The 20,234-nt window shown below is 42.5% G+C and overlaps 1 protein-coding gene across 1 annotated transcript; it reads right to left on the reverse strand.

Moving 5' to 3' along the window:
• Positions 1 to 612: 612 nt before the first annotated feature.
• LOC144721681 (tumor protein 63-like) lies at positions 613 to 19,365 on the reverse strand. The gene is made up of 14 exons (XM_078599516.1): positions 19,157 to 19,365; positions 16,505 to 16,590; positions 16,041 to 16,167; positions 15,109 to 15,498; positions 14,455 to 14,641; positions 14,229 to 14,344; positions 13,910 to 14,019; positions 12,629 to 12,966; positions 12,371 to 12,462; positions 12,166 to 12,278; positions 9,896 to 10,014; positions 4,835 to 4,970; positions 4,014 to 4,107; positions 613 to 3,043 (listed from the first exon to the last, which is right to left on the reverse strand). The coding sequence occupies exons 2-14, from the start codon at positions 16,570 to 16,572 to the stop codon at positions 2,630 to 2,632; spliced, it is 2,304 nt and encodes a 767-aa protein (XP_078455642.1). The 5' UTR covers positions 16,573 to 16,590; positions 19,157 to 19,365; the 3' UTR covers positions 613 to 2,629.
• Between the last annotated feature and the right edge of the window lie 869 nt (positions 19,366 to 20,234).

The following is a 20,234-nucleotide window of genomic DNA, read 5'->3' on the forward strand; positions in this document are numbered from 1 at the left end:
AAACCGCTCCAAAGGCTGTAACCAGTCCGGCGATCGGCACCGCGTGCGTGGCAAAACAAAGTCGCTACGTTTGATTCCAGTGTCAAATATCAAATACACTACATTATACACTACATACAACTTGATGAAAATACTCTACCATATACCTCACCCCATGCATAATCTCCGAGATAAGAGTGGTAAGTACGGTAGTCAAAGTTACTTTTTAAAGTAGGATATTTGTTTGTCTACGTGTCTGTTAAGTTATGCCAATGTCTGATTGAAAACAAATTTTAAAAACACCACCAAGTGTTTTACAAGAACGTGCAAAAATAAGCTATTTTAAATAAGCGATTATCAGGCGTTTTTCTAAAATCTGGCACCCCCTCCAAAATAATCGATGCTGTTGTTTGCGATCAAGAACAGAACATCCCGATTTACACATATGGAGGCATCATTATCACACGGCGATTCGCTCAGCTACCCCCTGACGCAAATATCTGCGCTCAATCCACCACAGCGTCAAAGTTTACTCGCTTGCGCTCCATCAATATCAACCCATGTACGAAGGTAAATAAAATATTTATATTGTGCCCCATTGGATTAAAGAACAGCGTCAGAAAACATCGTGTCAACAGTTCAAAGAGTTTTTTTATTGTCAAAACTTGTTTATACAAATCAATACTGTAGCTATTCCAGGGTACTGCGCATTCGAATTGAACGGTCTCATGCGCTTTATGTACCTGATACCAGTTTACATGAAAGGCAGTGATTGTTAAAATATATAAAGAACATTGCAAAACGTACAGGTGGTTTTGGGCTCCGTATGCAAACTCAAACATTGGATACATTTTTTCCAAGTGGTTTATCTAGAAAAACAATTCCTGAAATTGTACTTTAAAGGTTTTGGCTTTTAATCAAAGCTCAAGAATATCAACAGCCCTTTTTTAATCCACTCCAAGATGAAGGCAGTGACCAGACGGGTACTTCACCAGTGGTCAGCGCCCAAAGAATCAGCAGTTCGGACATCACCCTCAAACTCGGGTTTCTGAATCCATAGCACAAACACGTTCTTTCGGAGTGGCCAGGTAGGAACTTGGACAGCGCATTCGTACACGACAGAAAGCTCGCGGTCACGTGACGCACTTCAACCAATCCGGTGGCGTACATGTTTTGGAGGGGCGATGCACAAATACTCCCTGGTGGGCAGTTTAACTGTTGTTCCTACCTGTAAAAAAACCACTGCATATATACGCTTAAGACAGTTCCATAAACACTAAATGTAGAAAATGTGTTTTTTTTCTATACATCTGCTACCAGCACCAAACTAAGTCTATAAAACTTTGCAGAATGGAACATGTCACAAATCAACTTTATTTTGGCATTTTTTTGGTTTTTATGAAGTAGGTTATAGCATACAGGCCCCATACAACAATCTCCTGGAGTATGAGAAAATCTGATTATGCAAAAACCCATCCTTCCAAAAGATGCAGATTTGAAACGATCTTTGAACAGAGCAAATGCAACACAACAAAAAAGCGCATTGCTCTGAACATGGCTATCTCCTCTGCATGGAAACAAAACGTGTTGTATAGTTAAACTCGAGATGACTTAAATGGCATGTAGGAACAAAACTGATAAGTCATTCACTTCATTCTTGGAAGAGACAAGTGTTCCTCCCTTGGGTAGTAATGCACTCCAAGATGAAGGCAGTGACCATACGGGTACTTCACCAGTGGTCAGCGCCCAAGAATCAGCAGTTCGGATATCACCCTCAAACTCGGGTTTCTGAATCCATAGCAAATAAACACATTCCTTCGGAGTGGCCAGGTAGGAACTTAGTTGGACAGCGCATTCGTGCACGACAAAGCTCGCCGTCACGTGACGCCTTCAACCAATCCGCGAGCGTACATGTTTTGGAGGGGCTATGCACGACAGACAAATACTCCCTGGTGGGCAGTGTAGAACTGTTGTTCCTACCTGTAAAAAAACCACTGCATATATACGCTTAAGACAGTTCCATAAACACTAAATGTAGAAAATGTGTTTTTTTCTATACATCTGCTACCAGCACCAAACTAAGTCTATAAAACATTGCAGAATGGAACATGTCACAAATCAACTTTATTTTGGAATTTTTTTGGTTTTTATGAAGTAGGTTATAGCATACAGGTCCCATACAACAATCTCCTGGAGTATGAGAAAATCTGATTATGCAAAAACCTTGCCACTTAGTATTCATCCTTCCAAAAGATGCAGATTTGAAACGATCTTTGAACAGAGCAAATGCAACACAACAAAAAAGCACATTGCTCTGAACATGGCTATCTCCTCTGCATGGAAACAAAACGTTTTGTATATGTAAATTCGAGATGACTTAAATGGCATGAAGGAACAAAACTGGTAAGTCATTCACTTCATTCTTGGAAGAGACAAGTTCCTCCCTTGGGTAGTGAAGCCAAGACGCTGCTGTATCTGTTATTGACTGCATTATGTAAAAAAAACTATGCAAGCAAGCTCAAAGAAAGTTATTGAAACCCAGAGTGGAACGACACCAGCTTATTGACCCCAAGGGCTTTTCATAGAAAGTGCATCCCATGGTCCACACAACCTCCCACCATCATCCATCTATCGCTCCCCCCTCCTCTTCTTACTCCAGCCTCTCTTCCTCTTCGGTGTCAGAGCATGAAGACAATTTTCGCATCTTGCTCCTGGGCACCTCCAGGCTGCTACTGCCTCCCCAGCTGCCAGAACGAGGCAGATAAATGGTTTGGCGAGCATGCACTCGAAAAATATATTTGGGAATGCCACTATTGTGAGAATGATTGCTGACAGAGGACAGATTACTGCCAGAGGCCTGCAGGGTTGGGAAAACTTTGGCACGGATGCCATCCTTGGTGTCTATGCCATTATCATCGTCCTCGGGGCTCAGGTGGACGGTCTCTTCACTAGGCGAGCGCTTCAGTGTTGTCTTGCTGAAGATCGTGTTCGACACATGATGCTCCTGAATTCCACTCAGTAGCAGTTGCCTTTTGGCTTCTGGGACTCCTAGTTTATCCAAGTCCTAAAATCCAGCGAAATACAGAAAATATGCATATACACCAAATTTTGTTCAGCGATACATTCTTCAAATTTCTGATAACGTGTATTTTAAACACTCCTCAGAGTAATTAATGTACAAAATCAGTCAATATTACTGGTAAGAACCACTTGGTTCCACCAGCCCACAGGGGATTATTGTGTCCGTCCGTCGTGCATCCAAAAATGGGAGGGGTGGGGCTGGGTGGAGAGGGGAGGGGCTGGGTGGGGAGGGTGGGAAGGGGCTGGGTGGGGAGGGGAAGGTGGGGAGGGGAGGGGCTGGGTGGGGAGGGGAGGGGCTGGGTGGGGAGGGTGGGGGGTGGGAGGGGTGGGGCTAGATGGGGAGGGGCTGGTCACCCCGTGGTGCCCTTATAAAACTCAACGTTTAAGCTACTCACGCCGGCTTGTGCCCGCCCTCACAGTCGGCCATATTTGCGGAATACACCCCGCCGCCGTTGACCCTGGCCATTGACCGAGCAACCCAACGTTTCTACCAGCTCCCTCCGCAGGAATGTGTTTTTTTTACCCACTACTGGTTCAGGACTCCTCAGCCTCCTCACTCTCGCTATGTGACCATCCATCTATCAACTACACATTTAACTAATCTCATAACTCTAATCTCTGTGGTGGTCATCCTCTTGGTGATGTGTGCTCTACTTTGGATGCCATTCCAACACCGGTCTTGTTTCCCAGCCACAATCCTGTCCAGTAATGTGCCCTGCCCAAGCCCATTTACTTTTTGCAGTTGTCAATGTTTCTTATGTTTGTTTCGGTATTCACGTATTAACTCTTTTCAAGTGTAAATCCAACCTTCCATATTCTCCATGCTTCTTTGTGCACTCACGCAGGTGCATTTTTATGTTGCAGAAAAACCTTCACAACTTAAAAATAAATCCCAATCCTGTATACGTAAAAAAAAATACGTAGTTTGCATGGAAGCGCCCAAAGGAACTTACCTGTAGAGTAAAGTTCTTCAGCTGTTGGAGACTTAACAATCCACGTGAAGTGAAATTCTCCAAAAACTCAAAGCAGTCCATTTGTTTCAGGAAGCTTGAGACAAAAAAAAACAAGGCTCCAAAATGTTAATACCAAATACAAGAAGCACGAAAATGTACTTTGTATGGCTGAATTACATTAACTTGCACATTTTTACTCCATAAACATTTATATTAGAAATAACATGTAAAGTAACACTTACATTGTTTGTACTGTATATCCCTATGGAAAATAATGACATTTTTTATTGGAAATCCAAGTGCAAAAATCAGCCCAAACCGCATTACGAACTATGCTTTGTTTTAATTCACCCACCGACTTAAGTATTGTAGTCGAGTATACACAGATAAAACTAAACACTTGAAGAACCCAGACTCGTATATAAAGGAGTGTTATAAAACAATGCAAGTCAACTAAAAAATATCTAATGCAGCGTAGAGTGCTCATCAGAAAAGTTATCTATGCTGCGATAGCTTTCCGGCTGAAGACAGCCACACTCGCAGCTCATGAGAATACTCGAGTGGGGCTTCATGGATATCCGAGGCCGATACCGACCCACCTACCCAGTGACTAGGGAAGATGTTGTAGTATAGAATACGTCAAGGATAAGCCATTGAAATAAAGCAGTTATACATCATGAAATAGAATGGAGCGTGCAGAAGCAACAGTAGAAAAGGTTATTTCAGCATTGAATCCCTTTCATTTATTTGTAATTTTTTAAGAGTGTGAATGATGACGATGTTTAAAGGTGGCGACGATGATGCTCCTAAACGCCAATTACTTGGAAATAGTATTCTGAGGCTTGCTGCTGTCCGGCAGGGTTTCAGGCCAGGCCGGTGGGCTGTCGCCGTCAGGTGACCGTGGGGGATCATTGGATCCATTCGCTTCCACCGCCGTCAGACCATTTTGTGCAACGCCTTGCAAACAGTGGATGAGCATTCGCAATATAACCATTTACACCTCAACACATATACGCGTAATATTGAATTATTGCAAACCTTGCCGATCTCGTCAAGGAGCATAAACTAGCAAGCGAACTCCGGTCAACCTCGCAGCAGCTTTTGGCTCACCATCGAACAAAGATGGTTACTGCATCGGGTGTGTTCAGATGCGCTTCTGCGGTTGTCTAGAACACTCTTCCTTCCGATATTAGGAAGCCACTGAAGCCACGTACACTTTTAAAACGAGATTGAAAACTATTTTTTTCACAACCGCTCTTTTGTATTTTGTTATCCTTCCCCCCACACCTCCGATTAGCACGGTAGGCTACGTATGGTGCAAAAAAGAAGTTAAACATAGACAATACCATACTACATAGATATTGAATAATCAAAATGCTATTGCAAAACCGCAATAGATTCAATGCTGCAGTTTTATTTAGAAATAAATGGCCTTAAAATGTCACCCAATTGGCTTTAGACATTTCTCTCAAGTCTCATCAGCATATTATTGACCAGTCAAGTAATTGTATACAGAATATTTATGGAGGCTCTTTGTCCTATTTACCAAGTTCTAAGTGGATGCCACCGTTGTCCTAAAAGATTAAAAAAACACGATTGAGAAATCTAGCCGAGTAAAATAGTTGCCAACAATCTCCACAGGCCACAAGGCCTTAAGGCCATGAGTGAACTTTATGGAATGTATATTACTCTGATTACCTATGACAACTTCTTTGGCTTCCAATTTCGGGACACTTCGGAGCAGCAATAGTTTGTCAAAATTTGGGAGAAAATATATTTATTTTTTAAAACGGTGTGGTAATCATTGATGAAAAATGTCACAAAAGTGCCCTTGTTCATCAAGGCCTTTACCATCTCTCAGGCGCACACTCTCGGTCGGAGACATTGCATGCAAGCATTATCATAGCATCTGCTCCACGGTTGGCAAAGTTTCGATTTAAAGCTTTCGTGACTGCAGGGATTCATCTTCTTGGTTCTTTCGGTAAAGTCACGTAGAAGGGAAGTAATAAAATAATAAAAATAAAACATAATAAAACAATTCTCACGACGTTTCGGCCACAACGCAAGCAGCCGTCCTCAGGCGAAGAATGAAACACCACCAAGCTTGGAGCGTATATTTAAGCTGGGTTAGAGGGGGGGAGGTGGGAAGAAGAGCGCCTAAACAAAATAATTTGCATATCAAGAGGAATTCAGCATATGGAAAATGCGTAGGAGGTGGGCGGGGGGGGGGTTCCAAATCAATACTATGCCCGTGCATTATGCAGGATTAGCAGCATCAAAGGGAGGGGAGGGGGGTAGCATTAACAAAGGAAAGGAATGTTAATAGTATGTAGCTGCAGTTACTAAACAACCACGTAAAAAACTCAAGTATAAACTGCATAACAAACTAAAGTATAAACTACATAGCATCATCAGTATACTTACTATACTCTACAATAAGCTGAGTTACTAACAGTAAGTAATACATAAAAAAATTCTACGTTGTAAAAAATTATATAATATGCTTCCATCTAAACTTTATTCTCTTACATCACACGCGTCTATACCGTACTATATACTGCCATAGGCAAACCCAACATTAAATTACATACTGTATTGCTATAAACCACCCTATACCTTATACATTTTAATATAACACTATGTGTTATTCTACCCACCCTAATGTGTATCAAAATGGTTTATTACGTCCTTCCAGTGATTGCTAAGCCAGAATCCATCTTCTCGGTTAAAATTGTCTCTGTGTTTGTATATGTGGATCGCCTCATGAACGAATCTCTCATGATAGCCAGATGGCTTGCAGAAAACCTCTGTCTTGGAGAAGTCAATGTCATGTGAGCCCACTGAGTTGTAACAGTGATCTGCCACGGCTGAGGTGTTTGTCCTACCGTGTTTCAGGTCAGCTTTATGTTCACGGATGCGGTCCGAGACATGTCGTTTGGTTTCCCCAATGTAACTGCTACCACAGAGGCAACTTAGTTTGTAGACACCAGGGTACTGTATGTCTGGAACCACATCTTTTACAGACGGTACCAGATCACGGATTTTATGTACTGTGTTGAATCGGACCTGGATCTTGTAACCCTCAAAAACGCTAAGATGCCAGCTAGCAACATCAGCAAAGATGAGCGTTTTGAATTAGCTCAATTAAAAAAGAGGGATGACATTGTCATCCTCTCAGCCGACAAAGGCAATGCCACTGTCATCATGGACAAAATAGAATACAACAACAAAATTCAAGAACTACTCAACGATGGCAGCTATACAAAAATAAAAAGAGACCCCACCAACAACCTCGTCTCCAAAACCAACAACATCATTTCTGCTTCAACCGCATTAATTGATCAGACCAAACAGTTCTCGTTGAAACCTTCTGCAGCCAGGCCACCAAGATTGTACGGCTTGCCAAAGATACATAAAGAAGATACACCTCTTCGTCCCATTGTCTCTACTATCAACTCCCCCACTTACAAACTGGCTCGTTTTTTGTCCGAAATCCTACGGCCTTTCACTGGAAAAACCACCTCTGCAGTACTAAACTCTACTGACCTGGTATCGACAATCAAGGGGATTGCCCTGTCCCCAGACGACCTGCTTGTCAGTTTTGATGTGGTTTCCTTGTTCACCAAGGTGCCTGTGCCTGACACCATCGCAATCATTGAAGACTTGGTTCATCAAGGACTGAATGCTGGGGTACCCCCCCTGGTGAGACACTGCTTAACCAATACATACTTCACCTGAAATGGAACCTTCTACAAGCAAATTGAGGGCACCCCAATGGGCTCCCCCCTATCTCCGGTTGTAGCCAACATCTTCATGGAGAAATTTGAGACGGACGCCATCCAGACTGCCACTCTACGCCCAACCTTATGGAAGAGGTACGTAGACGACACTTTTGTCATCTGGCCACATGGCCGGCCTGCTCTAGACCAATTTCTCGACCACATCAATTCCATACACCCAGCCATCAGATTCACCATGGAAGTCGAAAACGATGGCAAGCTACCCTTTTTGGATGTCCTAATCAAAAGGAGACCTGATGGTTCAATGAGCCACTCTGTCTACAGGAAAGCCACCCACACGGATGCTAATCTAAAACCGGATTCCCACCACCATCCATCTCAGAAGAATTCCCTCATCAAGACTCTATATCATAGAGCCCAATGCATCTCCGACCATGAACACATTTCCAGTGAACTCAAACACGTACGCCAAGCTCTTAAGGCTAATGGTTACTCCGACTACACAATCCGCAAAGCCATCACTCCAACCATCAAGAAGGATCCTGTTGAGGAGCCTTTCAAGACCATCACCTTACCCTACATTGCTGGGGTCACAAAAAAGATCTCCAAAATCCTGATTAAACACAAGATCCAGGTCCGATTCAACACAGTACATAAAATCTGTGATCTGGTACCGTCTGTAAAAGATGTGGTTCCAGACATACAGTACCCTGGTGTCTACAAACTAAGTTGCCTCTGTGGTAGCAGTTACATTGTGGAAACCAAACGACATGTCTCGGACCGCATCCGTGAACATAAAGCTGACCTGAAACACGGTAGGACAAACACCTCAGCCGTGGCAGATCACTGTTACAACTCAGTGGGCTCACATGACATTGACTTCTCCAAGACAGAGGTTCTCTGCAAGCCATCTGGCTATCATGAGAGATTCGTTCATGAGGCGATCCACATATACAAACACAGAGACAATTTTAACCGAGAAGATGGATTCTGGCTTAGCAATCACTGGAAGGACGTAATAAACCATTTTGATACACATTAGGGTGGGTAGAATAACACATAGTGTTATATTAAAATGTATAAGGTATAGGGTGGTTTATAGCAATACAGTATGTAATTTAATGTTGGGTTTGCCTATGGCAGTATATAGTACGGTATAGACGCGTGTGATGTAAGAGAATAAAGTTTAGATGGAAGCATATTATATAATTTTTACAACGTAGAATTTCTTATGTATTACTTACTGTTAGTAACTCAGCTTATTGTAGAGTATAGTAAGTATACTGATGATGCTATGTAGTTTATACTTTAGTTTGTTATGCAGTTTATACTTTAGTTTTTTACGTGGTTGTTTAGTAACTGCAGCTACATACTATTAACATTCCTTTCCTTTGTTAATGCTACCCCCCCCCCCTTTGATGCTGCTAATCCTGCATAATGCACGGGCATAGTATTGATTTGGAACCCCCCCGCCCACCTCCTACGCATTTTCCATATGCTGAATTCCTCTTGATATGCAACTTATTTTGTTTAGGCGCTCTTCTTCCCACCTCCCCCCCTCTAACCCAGCTTAAATATACGCTCCAAGCTTGGTGGTGTTTCATTCTTCGCCTGAGGACGGCTGCTTGCGTTGTGGCCGAAACGTCGTGAGAATTGTTTTATTATGTTTTATTTTTATTATTTTATTACTTCCCTTCTACGTGACTTTACCGAAAGAACCAAGAAGGTTGGCAAAGTATCAGAAATTGTCACGGGGCAATGTGTTTTTATCAAATATACAATTAAAGATTACAAATAAGCAATATTTTAATTTAGAAAAAGCGTACAATTGTCATTTTCATATACTAACATATTTTGTCGTGACAACACTTAATTGCAACATGCTTGTCTTCAATAACGTAACAAAAAACGATTCCTCCCCTATTCATAAATTATGTGACAAGTCTAATAAAATCTGCTTCGAAAGAAAAAAGGTGTCAAGAGGAGTAGCTGTGAGCACACCGAAAAACAAAACCAACGGCAAAAAGTGCCAAGGACTGCATATCACTTTGTGGCAAATTGTGTTACGTCTTTGAATTCTGCCACATGCCATGTTCCGTGCAGAGAAATGTGCTGCACCAAGCAGAGGAGAGCTTGTGATACCTGATGAGGAACCAACGCCGGCGCTGGAGGATCCCTGGCTGCCGTTCAAGACTTCCTGTGAACACTCGCTTCCGTGTCGGCTGAGGCTTGCCGGCCTTCCACGCAATTCCATCATGTATCTGGGAGGGAGAAAGAAAAAAAAGAAAAAAAGTGGTTGATGCACATGACAACTGCATATTTTCTCATTGCACAACCTGGATGGTCAATGAACGACTGCACAGGATTCATAACCAACATGGGAGTTATTTATATTACCTAGATACTGAATATTGATATATTGCATAATTTTTGAAGTTGGAAATAATTTTTAGATATTTTGGATTTGCATCATAAGATGGACATGTGATTAAAGTTAAAATATTAAGATATAATCCACATTCCAATGAGTTAAACTCTGATAATGCCCCACATGCTTATCACAACATCAACTGCAATGCATCTGATCTCATAAGCTAAGTTGGATTCAGCGTGGGTGACCATCCTATATAAAACACAGGTTATAGGCTATTGTGGGGCTACATTGCCCACAGGTAGCCATGCAAAAATATCCATACTGTATATGTTTATGCTTCACCCCTTTACCAACTCACACATACCAGTGGGGAATTATATAGAAAGTTCAGTGTCCATGCATCTGTCATGCTCAGCATCTCCCATATAGTACGTCAGAGGAACATATTAACACAATAAAAAATGTTTCTCTTGCCCGAGGTGATCTTGCAAACAAGTATTGCCTTTCCAACATTTCGAATCCAAAATAAAAAAAACAGCACTTTAGTGCATCCAATAGGAAGCCGTTTGTCAATCACGTCAATTGGAACAGACTTCGCACTGCATTGCTCTAACCGGATGGCAATGACGGCTTGAAAGTAGGTGAGCAAGTGTCACTGGGAAACCAATAGTACCTTCATATTCAGATTTGTATGTAACATGTCAGATTCCATTATGCAGTTGTGCAGTGTATAATGGGGTAGCAGATTTTAAAATCAAGACAGATTTGCATCACCATAAACATGAATTGAATAATGGCTGTTTGAAAGTAGAACAGTCAACAGGCAAACAAATAGCAGCTTCAAATTAAAATTTCGGTGCAGGATGTCAGATTTAATAAACCGTTGTGAAATGTATTTGGTTGTAATAATACATAACATTCTCTGTGAATGATTTAAAATTATTCTTCCAGGAGAAAACATGATTCACCTATAGTTAAGTACATCCCACTCTTTGAAATCGCCTGCAGCTAAATCAGTGCTTCAACCTCACTCATTCTACGGAACACTTTCGAGCCCGCTCGATCTTCGTGGCACTACATCCAGCAGTAGATTGATGATGTGTATGTGTACGCTTGCCACTTTCTCAAGTGATATGCCACAACGGATGAACTTGATGCCAACACGGATATGTGAAATTGCCACAATCGCATCAGTCTCTCCTTTCGATCAGTGTGTGTTCCCCAGGCCTCATCGCGACAATGAGAATCTGCAGGTGCACTAAACTTTAGTTTAATTACTCACTTGGAGGGGGCACCCGGGGTCAGCCAATTAACTAAGAGGGGGGAGTTGTGTGTATTGGTGTGCATGTGTTGTGCTTAATTTGGAACTGTCAGGATGCCCATTTGTTCGTCCAGCTATATCATGGTTTTATTTGGGTTTCTGTCGACTGTCCATTTCAATCTCTATGCATGCCTACTGAATTGTTTTATGTTGTATGTAGAACTTCTTTCGTACTGTACGTAGCAAATCGTGCTAATCGGAGGTGCTGACTTGGTTGCTTAGTTTTACTTTGTGTGATATGTTTTATCTCAATGTTTATGTGTCTGTTTTACGAATGCTATTGGTCTGTTAATGTTATTTCATGATCTTTGTCCGTTGAGGCACACCATTTGCTCACCCATCGAAGTCATGTCAACAAATCTATTAGTGAGTGTGCATTTTTTCGGTGAAGATGTTCACATTAAATTTCATTTACAGTCTGATTAGAGCTGAAAGTTTGTGAAATCCATATCAATGGAATGTTACCTTAGCTTGTGTCGAAATAACAATGGTGTGGGAAAGACCCCCCCCCCCCCCATCCAGCAGCAGGTTGACAAAAGGGCCGTGTATGTGTATTGTGCCCCACAGCATTGTCAGATGAAAGAATTAGTGAATTACACTCAAGAGGTAAAATCATGTTAACTCGACTATCTAGCCTGTTGCTACCATTTAATTACAATAGCAATCGGGAAACTTCTCTCGCACGAGCAGCGATTGTCTATTTCGCTGTTAACGTACCGTTTTTGCTGCAGGTTGCGCAACACATTGACAGTATCCTTGGGCAGCATTCGCATCAGCTCCAGGCTTTCCTTGATTTTCTTTAATATTTCAAAATTTTCTCTCCCTTGCACCTACATACAGACCGCAGAGCAAATTCTTTAAAACATAAAATGCTTATTGTGAAATGTGATTGCGAGGAATTTAAACGAAAGTATGTAACTACCAGGAGGGGAAATATGTCTTCTTGATCGGATGGCCGCTTGTTTCCACCATTGCTTGAAATCATCAGCATATCATGTACCACTTTCTTGCAGCCTGAGAATTTGGTTAATTGGCAAAAAGCGGACGGGTAAGGAGAGTACACGCAGAGACAATTTCTTTCAGATTAATACATTGAAATTATATAATTTACAAAAACCTCAAATGTGTCTTAATAGCTAGACAGCATGTGTGTGTGAAAAAGGGACAGTCAAGTGATCACCTTGGGAGCTTGTATCAGAAGTCGGCTCTCCACTCGGTGGCTGACTGCTGCCAGAAGACGACTTAGGCACTTGTGGGGTGTGCTCAACTGGCTGAGCCTGTGGAGGCTGATTGGTCGGCTGAGAAGTCTGGGTTTCTGCCTCTGCCAAGGTAGGATACTGTTGCACAGACTGAGGTGCATTCTGCGTGGTGGGTGAATTCTGTGTGGTGGGTGAAGGAGGCTGCTGCTGTTGCCGCTCCTGATCGTCCTTCTGCATGCGCTGCTCGTCCATTTTTTTATCTCTCCCCGGCGAAGCACACACTCGGGTCTCACAGCAGAATCGGCCCAGTACCTGGCCACTAAAACAAATGCCCAGAAAACAAATGCATTACATTTGTTTAATGGGCAGCCATTGTAAGGCATGTTTTTACTTAACCAGCCAGAAGAGAATTTCAAGAAATTACAGGAAAACATAAAATAGTTTAAAAACATTAGAATGTCTCTTCAACCACGACTATAGAGAAATGGTAATCGCAATAATTGTATACTTATCAGACATTTTCAATGTTCAGCCCTATAAAATTGGCAGCAGACATTTTATGTAGCTAGGGTTCTCAAGTTTTGTACATACAGGCTAAATTCCACACCCTCAAAATTGCATTGCTGTTCCATTAGCATCTGTGCCACCCATTAACTAGACTGACCAATGGCATTGTAACTAGGTAAAATACAACTCTCACAGCAACTGTCATCATCAGAGCCATGACCCATCCACTACAGTATGGTCTCTCCAAGCCTTCAACAATTACTGCATCATCCTACGATGCAACTATCCATTTAACTCCTGCACACGAGCTGATCTCATCACTCACCTACGAAGTGTTTTCCTCCTGACTCCCACTGTCATTAGGCTCGAACACACGCCTTAATCTCTGCTAATGGCATGTCCTACCCAAGTCCACTTTTATTAATCGTCATTGTCTTTAAACAGCAAAATCAGTTAATGGTTTTCTAAAAGTAACTGACACAAGCACCTGCAACCTATAGGCAAAAGTTTTTGTAAAAAGACGACTGCCTTGGACCCTTTTGATACGTGCCTCCTGACATTTGGAAACCTGTTAACACCATAGCTCTAACAATAAGTCTTGGGCAAGCCTAGTGTACTGATACAAACAAACAAAGAATCTCCCCTTATAAGAGCTCATAAAATATAATACAAAAAGCCAATGCACCCCCCCCCCCCCCCCAATATTTTGTGTGGCCTGATGGTTGATAATGAGCTCAGCATGGGCTGCCACGTACTTCAGGGTCTCCATCGTCAAGATAGTGTAGATGGGCCGACGGTTCATACTCCCAAGGCAGCTTGTGTTACACATGAAGCAGAACATGACCTTGGTAAAATCTGTTCCCACCTACACCATCAAGGGAAAGACCCACCACACACCCATTAATATGCAGGTGAAATTTCAGGTAAAAAATGTTTTTACATTTATTTTTAAGTCTTTAAAGTGGTAACATTTACAGCCTCCATCCTTTTAATATCAAATTAACAGCTACAGCTAGATATGCAAAGAAATGTCTGGAAACATATGATTATAAGGCACCAGCGACTAAGCCACACCTGTGGGAATTCAAAAAGCATCACTACGCTCTGGCGGCCCGTCACCGGATGTTCTTCATAGCGAACATTGCGATTACCCTCCACACGGATCAGGTGAGTAACAGGGGCAATACTTCCTGCGCACGCACACACAAACACAAATGCTAAAATATAGACACCAACCTATTTGAAATGCAAATATATATAGATAGCTCTGTGAACAAAGATGCAAGTGATGCCCACTAACCGTGATTCAACTCTGGGCTCTGCTGGTGAGTAGGACAACGACGTACAACTTCAGAAATGTGCTCCGATTTCTTAAACATTGCCATGATTCTGATGATGGTGCCTTGAGGTGGCAGGGTTGAAGTCCGTATCTCTGCAGGGCATATCTTGGACATTTGGCAATATAGCTTCTTCAGTTTTGTTGAGAACTAAAGTCAAAAACAGTAAAAAATAAACTTGCTTTCCTATTCATTACTAAATATGGTAATCACAAAATAGTGGCCAATCCAACAGCAACATGTTATTGTACAAATAAAATATTCCATTAAAACCAGCTGTCAATACCATATAAGTTCCAGCCTTGTGCACTAAATTGAAAGCAATTCTAAATCCATTTGCAGATTACATATCACATGGGGGAATATAATGATACAACACATCAGAACCAATGGATGAGATGGCAAAAGAAGCAGAGGAAGAACAGTGGAATAGACGGTGCAATGAAATCAAACAGTTCGGAGGCCACTACTGAACAGTCAAAACCAAGCAAAAAAATCGATGAATATTGGGGCGGCCTTTTGCCCAGCATTGGTGAGCAGTCACAGGTTGACAATGACAACACATCATGATACACTACATAGTTATCAATGAGCAGCAACATATCTTTGGTACTCACAGTCCAGGTGGCAGACTTGGCAGTGCTGGATGGAGAGAAGTTGACCGTAAAGTTGAAAGGGCCCTTGTAGTCGGTATTTGATGGAATGGTTGAGCCATACAACTGGCCAGGCATTTCTAAAGGTAGTGAGGGGGACACCATGGGTCCGCACAGGATGGGCTCGGTGCTTGGACAAAATCCCGCTGTGGAGTTTGCCACCATAGGAGCAATGCACGAGAGGCCCTGGTTCTCACACCACGACTCGTCGCCAAAATATTGATGTTCGTTGTATTGCTGCTGTGCGATACCAGAGTCCGGTTGTTGTTGTTGTTGTTGCATATAGGTTGGAAAAGTTGAAACGGGTTGCTGAGAAACGTTTTCAGGGATATCGGAAAACGCTTCACAATGGTTCTGCATGGGGTAGTGGAATCAAGAGATGTGCAATATACTGTAAATAACAACAAGCACATGAAGCCAATGACATAACACAATATGCGACACTTCTAATTGCAATAATACCCTTGTTCCGAAAGTAAACGAAACCCATTAAAATGCAATGTTTTAAGAGTTTTTTTTTATTCCGACTTGCAGCCCCCGCACATCCTTTGGACATGACCTTAAGTCCCTCTCCGGCAGCCAGCCAGCAAAACGTTGAATCTTCTATAGAGCCGTGTCTCTCCACGCCTTTGCGTGTCATCACGCAGATGTGCACGGTGACATCACCGCTGCCCCACGTGGGAGGGTAAGCAGCCAGGAACCCATCCCAGGAACCCATCCCAGGAACCCAGGCAGAAAACGTATTTCTAACATCATTTTATATAATACTTTTTACAGATGCTACTACTGTGGTGCAACACTGGATTTTCAAAATAATGGATGCTGGATCTATATCCCAGCACAGAAGTTGTAGCAATGGGTACTGTTTCTTCATTGAATATGCAGTGGTGACTCACCAAGAGAGTGCCATCCACCTTGTTCTCCATCTGCAACACCTCCATGTTGATCTGGAGCATGCTGCCAGGAGCCTCATCAAATCGAAGGTCCACATTGTCGATGCTCAACATTGAGTTGCCACTCGTGCTGCAATGCAAAGATAAACTCAACTCGTGTTAAACGCAAATCATATATAACATCATAGATCAGCTGAAAGCAATCTATCATATAATCTCTTGGCCAAAATCACCGCAAGAAAAGTTTATGAATAAAATGTTTCAACTGTATTGTTAAAATGTACAATTATTCAACACAGAGCTCTTACTGGTCTGTAAATACTAACCAACGGACTTTTTTTTATCACTTCTGCAAGCCCGCGTTATGTAAACTATTAAATCATTAAATTCCATGCGGTGGACAGCAAAAAGGGCTGTAATAATTACTCAGCTCTTAAGATGTAACGTGAAAATGCTCCTTAATTTACATGTCATTGTAGATGTGTTGCATGGTGTCCTGGCTCAAGAGATCCTCAATGGGCGGACTCGAGTCCATGACTGATGTTTGATGGTCCTGGAAATCAAAACGACGCAAGAGTATATCTTTCTGTTCACCGTCAACAGCAAGTTCTTCACTGGGCTGCCATTAAGCGGTAAGAAAAATAACCATACACACTCTTCCAAGACGTTTGGCAAGTGCGAAAGAAGCCAAAATACCCTCTGAACGGCTCTCTAGAACTCGTTCGAGTGGAGGCCATCGCACCAGCGGTGGCATGAGCAAATCATTACTGGTCTGCACTTTTATACTCTTTAACTTGAAACCAAAATGCCATATTTTTAAATGTGCGAGTGGAGTAATTTCCCACTAATGCCATTGGTGTGCTCGTATTTACGAACTTTGACAGCAGCTTCATTAATAGTCGACTGGTTGGAATGAATTAAAAGTGTACATTCATTATATATATGATTTCACCACTCTTCTGCCGTGTCGTAATTTACACAGGGCAGCCATGCAGTGAATATTTTCAAGTTCTCAGAATTAAATTTTCCATGTTTTCTTTCATTGCAAAGCTCATAATTATCCATTTTCCATAACGCACTGGCGTTTATTTGTTATTTACACATTACTTTTTCAGTTTTTCACACGATAAAAACTGGCTATAAATTGGATTAAATTTGTAATTGGGTTGAGCGTTGTTCCTTAAAACTACATTGCAAGAATTACGTTTTAGCGATCCGATTAATTTTCCAAAACAAGTCGTTGATTACAACGGTAGTTATTCGGGCGAAACAGCGATTTGATAACATGTACGATACTTTCGGAAAATATAAAGATTACAGAATGACGTTATTTTAAAACAATATATATTTTAAAAAAACTCCCTTGGGGAAAACTGTGTGGACCCCAAGACTTTGCCCAACAGTAGGCCAACAGAGTTGTAAACGACACAGACCACAGTCCTGTATTAGGAATAAATAAACGACCCCGTAAGTGAAACCAAATACTGTAATAACATTTAATGTTACATTTTTTTCTCACACAAATTAGTGCACACGAACCTGAAACTTTCAGAGCAGGTTAAAGACAGTTCGCACGGCCCATCTGGAAAATTAGCTTTGGGGTTAAATGGAAGTTCCAATGTTAATTAGCTTCCGGTGTGACGAGCCTAATTAACCTATCACAAACATCCAATTAATTAATCAACCACTCGTGATTTCCTCGGCTTTCCAGTGAATCTTGTCTTGTTAATTAATTAATAAACCCGCACGTGTATTTAGTTTTTGTATCTCCAATCTGCTCATGTCACACCAATTATAACGAGGATGCCAATTTTATGTTTAAAACGCAATCACAAATAACGTTACCCATAATTAAATGAGCAAAAGGCAAATATCTATAAAACATCGTGGCCAGTCGAGCTTGCCACTCACTCTTACCTAAATAAATAACACAATCTCCAACGATATTAAGAGGACTTTAACATTCCTAATCGATCTAGGATCGTCTTGTTAAATTAACACCTGTCCCCCAGGGGGCTCTAACAAACCCGATGGCCCCTAAATCCTCAGCCCCCCCCCCTTCCAACGCGCAATGAACCTTAGCGGCGACTTTAACGTACATTAATGAAAAAGGCCATTGCCCGAAACGTCGCCTGTCCGATGCGTTCCTTTTAAGGTCGTGTTCCTGACAGATGTTGGGATTTGTTGTGCGTGAACCGGGCGAAGGGTGAAGAGAGCTTCACTCATCAGTCGCACGTATCGTTAAACATGAATACACACTTTAACACGTAGGCTTTCGCGACCAATATCATCCATAACATGTTTTTGGTTTAGATCGCGTAAATCTGTGTCGTTAAACCCGCCACCACCCGACACAGCCATTTAGTAAGTTTGTATTGGCTCACAGCCAATTAGTGAGTTTGTATTTATTCAGTCAATTACTAAGTTTGTATTTACTCTCCAACACACAGAGTGTGCTGTACAAGTAACGAATTGGCATGTTTTATTTACGTGACCCAAAGAATAAAAACACAATACAGTAAATTAAACACAATTGCATTTTTTTAAATACAAATAAGCGAATACAAATAAAACCCGGGTCAACTCACGTCATACACAGAATTTGTAATTAAATGAGCACGTTGCTTAACAAGCCTCAGGTGTTGCCAACATCTTAATTGGCCCACTACTAATTAACAGCTGAGGTAATTAATCAGCTCTTGACCGAGAATGCCCACTTAACCGCCTATTCAAGTTGGCGGAATTATTTCAACGAGCCATTATTAAATATCGTAGTTAACGCATTGAACATTAACAACCACGTGTCTATTATTATTATATCCAAAAGTTGCTTTGGCTATGGAGTCCTGCGCATTAACTTTTATTTGGCGCGATTTGTTTACTAATCTTGGAACTTGCCAATTCGCCGCAGGCGTGGACGAATGCAAATCCTCTCTGGCGGGCGGGCTCCTTGTCCCACGAGGATGCAATTATTCCTTTAAAAAAAGAGAATGAAACCTATTCCAACGAAACTGTTTCGCATTCGACCAGGTAAGAAGGGCCTCGGCCGAGCTTACATGGCTCTTTAAGAAGCGACCTGGACAGTGGTGGTGGTGGAGGGAGGGGGGACATCCACTAACCGATATTTTCAGCTACTTTTCTTGCAACGCCGAGCGCTGAACTGCTCCCGTGGTGGGCTTGACGCGACTTCACGGCAGTCGGGCTCGCAATGCACAGGTTGCTGTCGGCAAAAACGCAGCTAAAATCAACGATGAAAGAGCCCACAACAGCGGCGCAGCAGCAGCAGCAACAAACACGGGCACGCACCACGCGTCTCGGCTTCGTTTCCGCTCCCCCCGTCCACCAATGGACTTTTTTTTAGCCCCCCCCCCTCTCTCTCGCGTCACATGACGTCATCCGTCCCTACGCGGTCACGCTCATTGGCTACAGGATGCGCGTATATGACGTCATCACGCAGTGGGGAGTTCGCCGATTGGCTTACATGGCGCTGGAGGGGGGGGGAGACGGCGCGCGCGGACGGGGATTTTGTTGTGTTGTGACGTCACCCCCTCACAGCCCACGCTTGAGCGTTTCGCGTTCCCGCCACCAGCCACGGCGGACCAATCGGGAGAGCGGATTTTTCCCGAGGGGGCGTCGCCCCCACGGAGGAGGACCAATGAGACGCGCGTATCGGCGGCGTGCACGATTGGGCGGAGCGGCGAGCTGTGGGGGGGGGAACTTCAGAGCCGTGGTGCGAAAAACGATTCCCATTGGCTGAGAACGGGCCACGTGCGCGGAGCGATGGGTTTGCCAAATCGAGTGCTCTCTCGGCTGGGAACTGCTATTGAAAACAGAGTTTATGTTTGAGGGGATTTTTTGGGGTGAGATCGCGTAAATATATAAATGTATCGTTAAAACCCCCCACCACCCGACACAGCCAACTAGTAAGGGTTGTCACTTCAACAGAACGTGCCAATTCGTCACTAGTACAGCACTAACCGGTGTGTTGGAGAGCCAAGCCACAACATTTACAATCTGAGTACGACGTTTCGCGAGTAATTACAGCTAGCTTCATGAGGCGACAGCCAGATTGGTAGGATAGCAGTTTAAATTTCGATTTAAAGCTTTCGTGACTGCAGGGATTCATCTTCTTGGTTCTTTCGGTAAAGTCACGTAGAAGGGAAGTAATAAAATAATAAAAATAAAACATAAAATTCT

The sequence above is a fragment of the Lampetra planeri genome, chromosome 12 (assembly GCF_965212315.1).
Source record: "Lampetra planeri chromosome 12, kcLamPlan1.2.h2, whole genome shotgun sequence".
Classification (NCBI taxonomy): domain Eukaryota; kingdom Metazoa; phylum Chordata; class Hyperoartia; order Petromyzontiformes; family Petromyzontidae; genus Lampetra; species Lampetra planeri.

Excerpts from the sequence above, each read along its gene's own strand:
- LOC144721681 (XM_078599516.1), bottom strand. The coding sequence starts at position 16,572 with ATGGACTCGAGTCCGCCCATTGAGGATCTCTTGAGCCAGGACACCATG. Across the intron at positions 14,345-14,454 it reads GAGCCCAGAGTTGAATCACG|GAAGTATTGCCCCTGTTACT; the intron begins GTTAGTGGGCAT and ends GTGCGTGCGCAG. Across the intron at positions 12,463-12,628 it reads TTCTGATACAAGCTCCCAAG|GCTGCAAGAAAGTGGTACAT; the intron begins GTGATCACTTGA and ends CCAAATTCTCAG.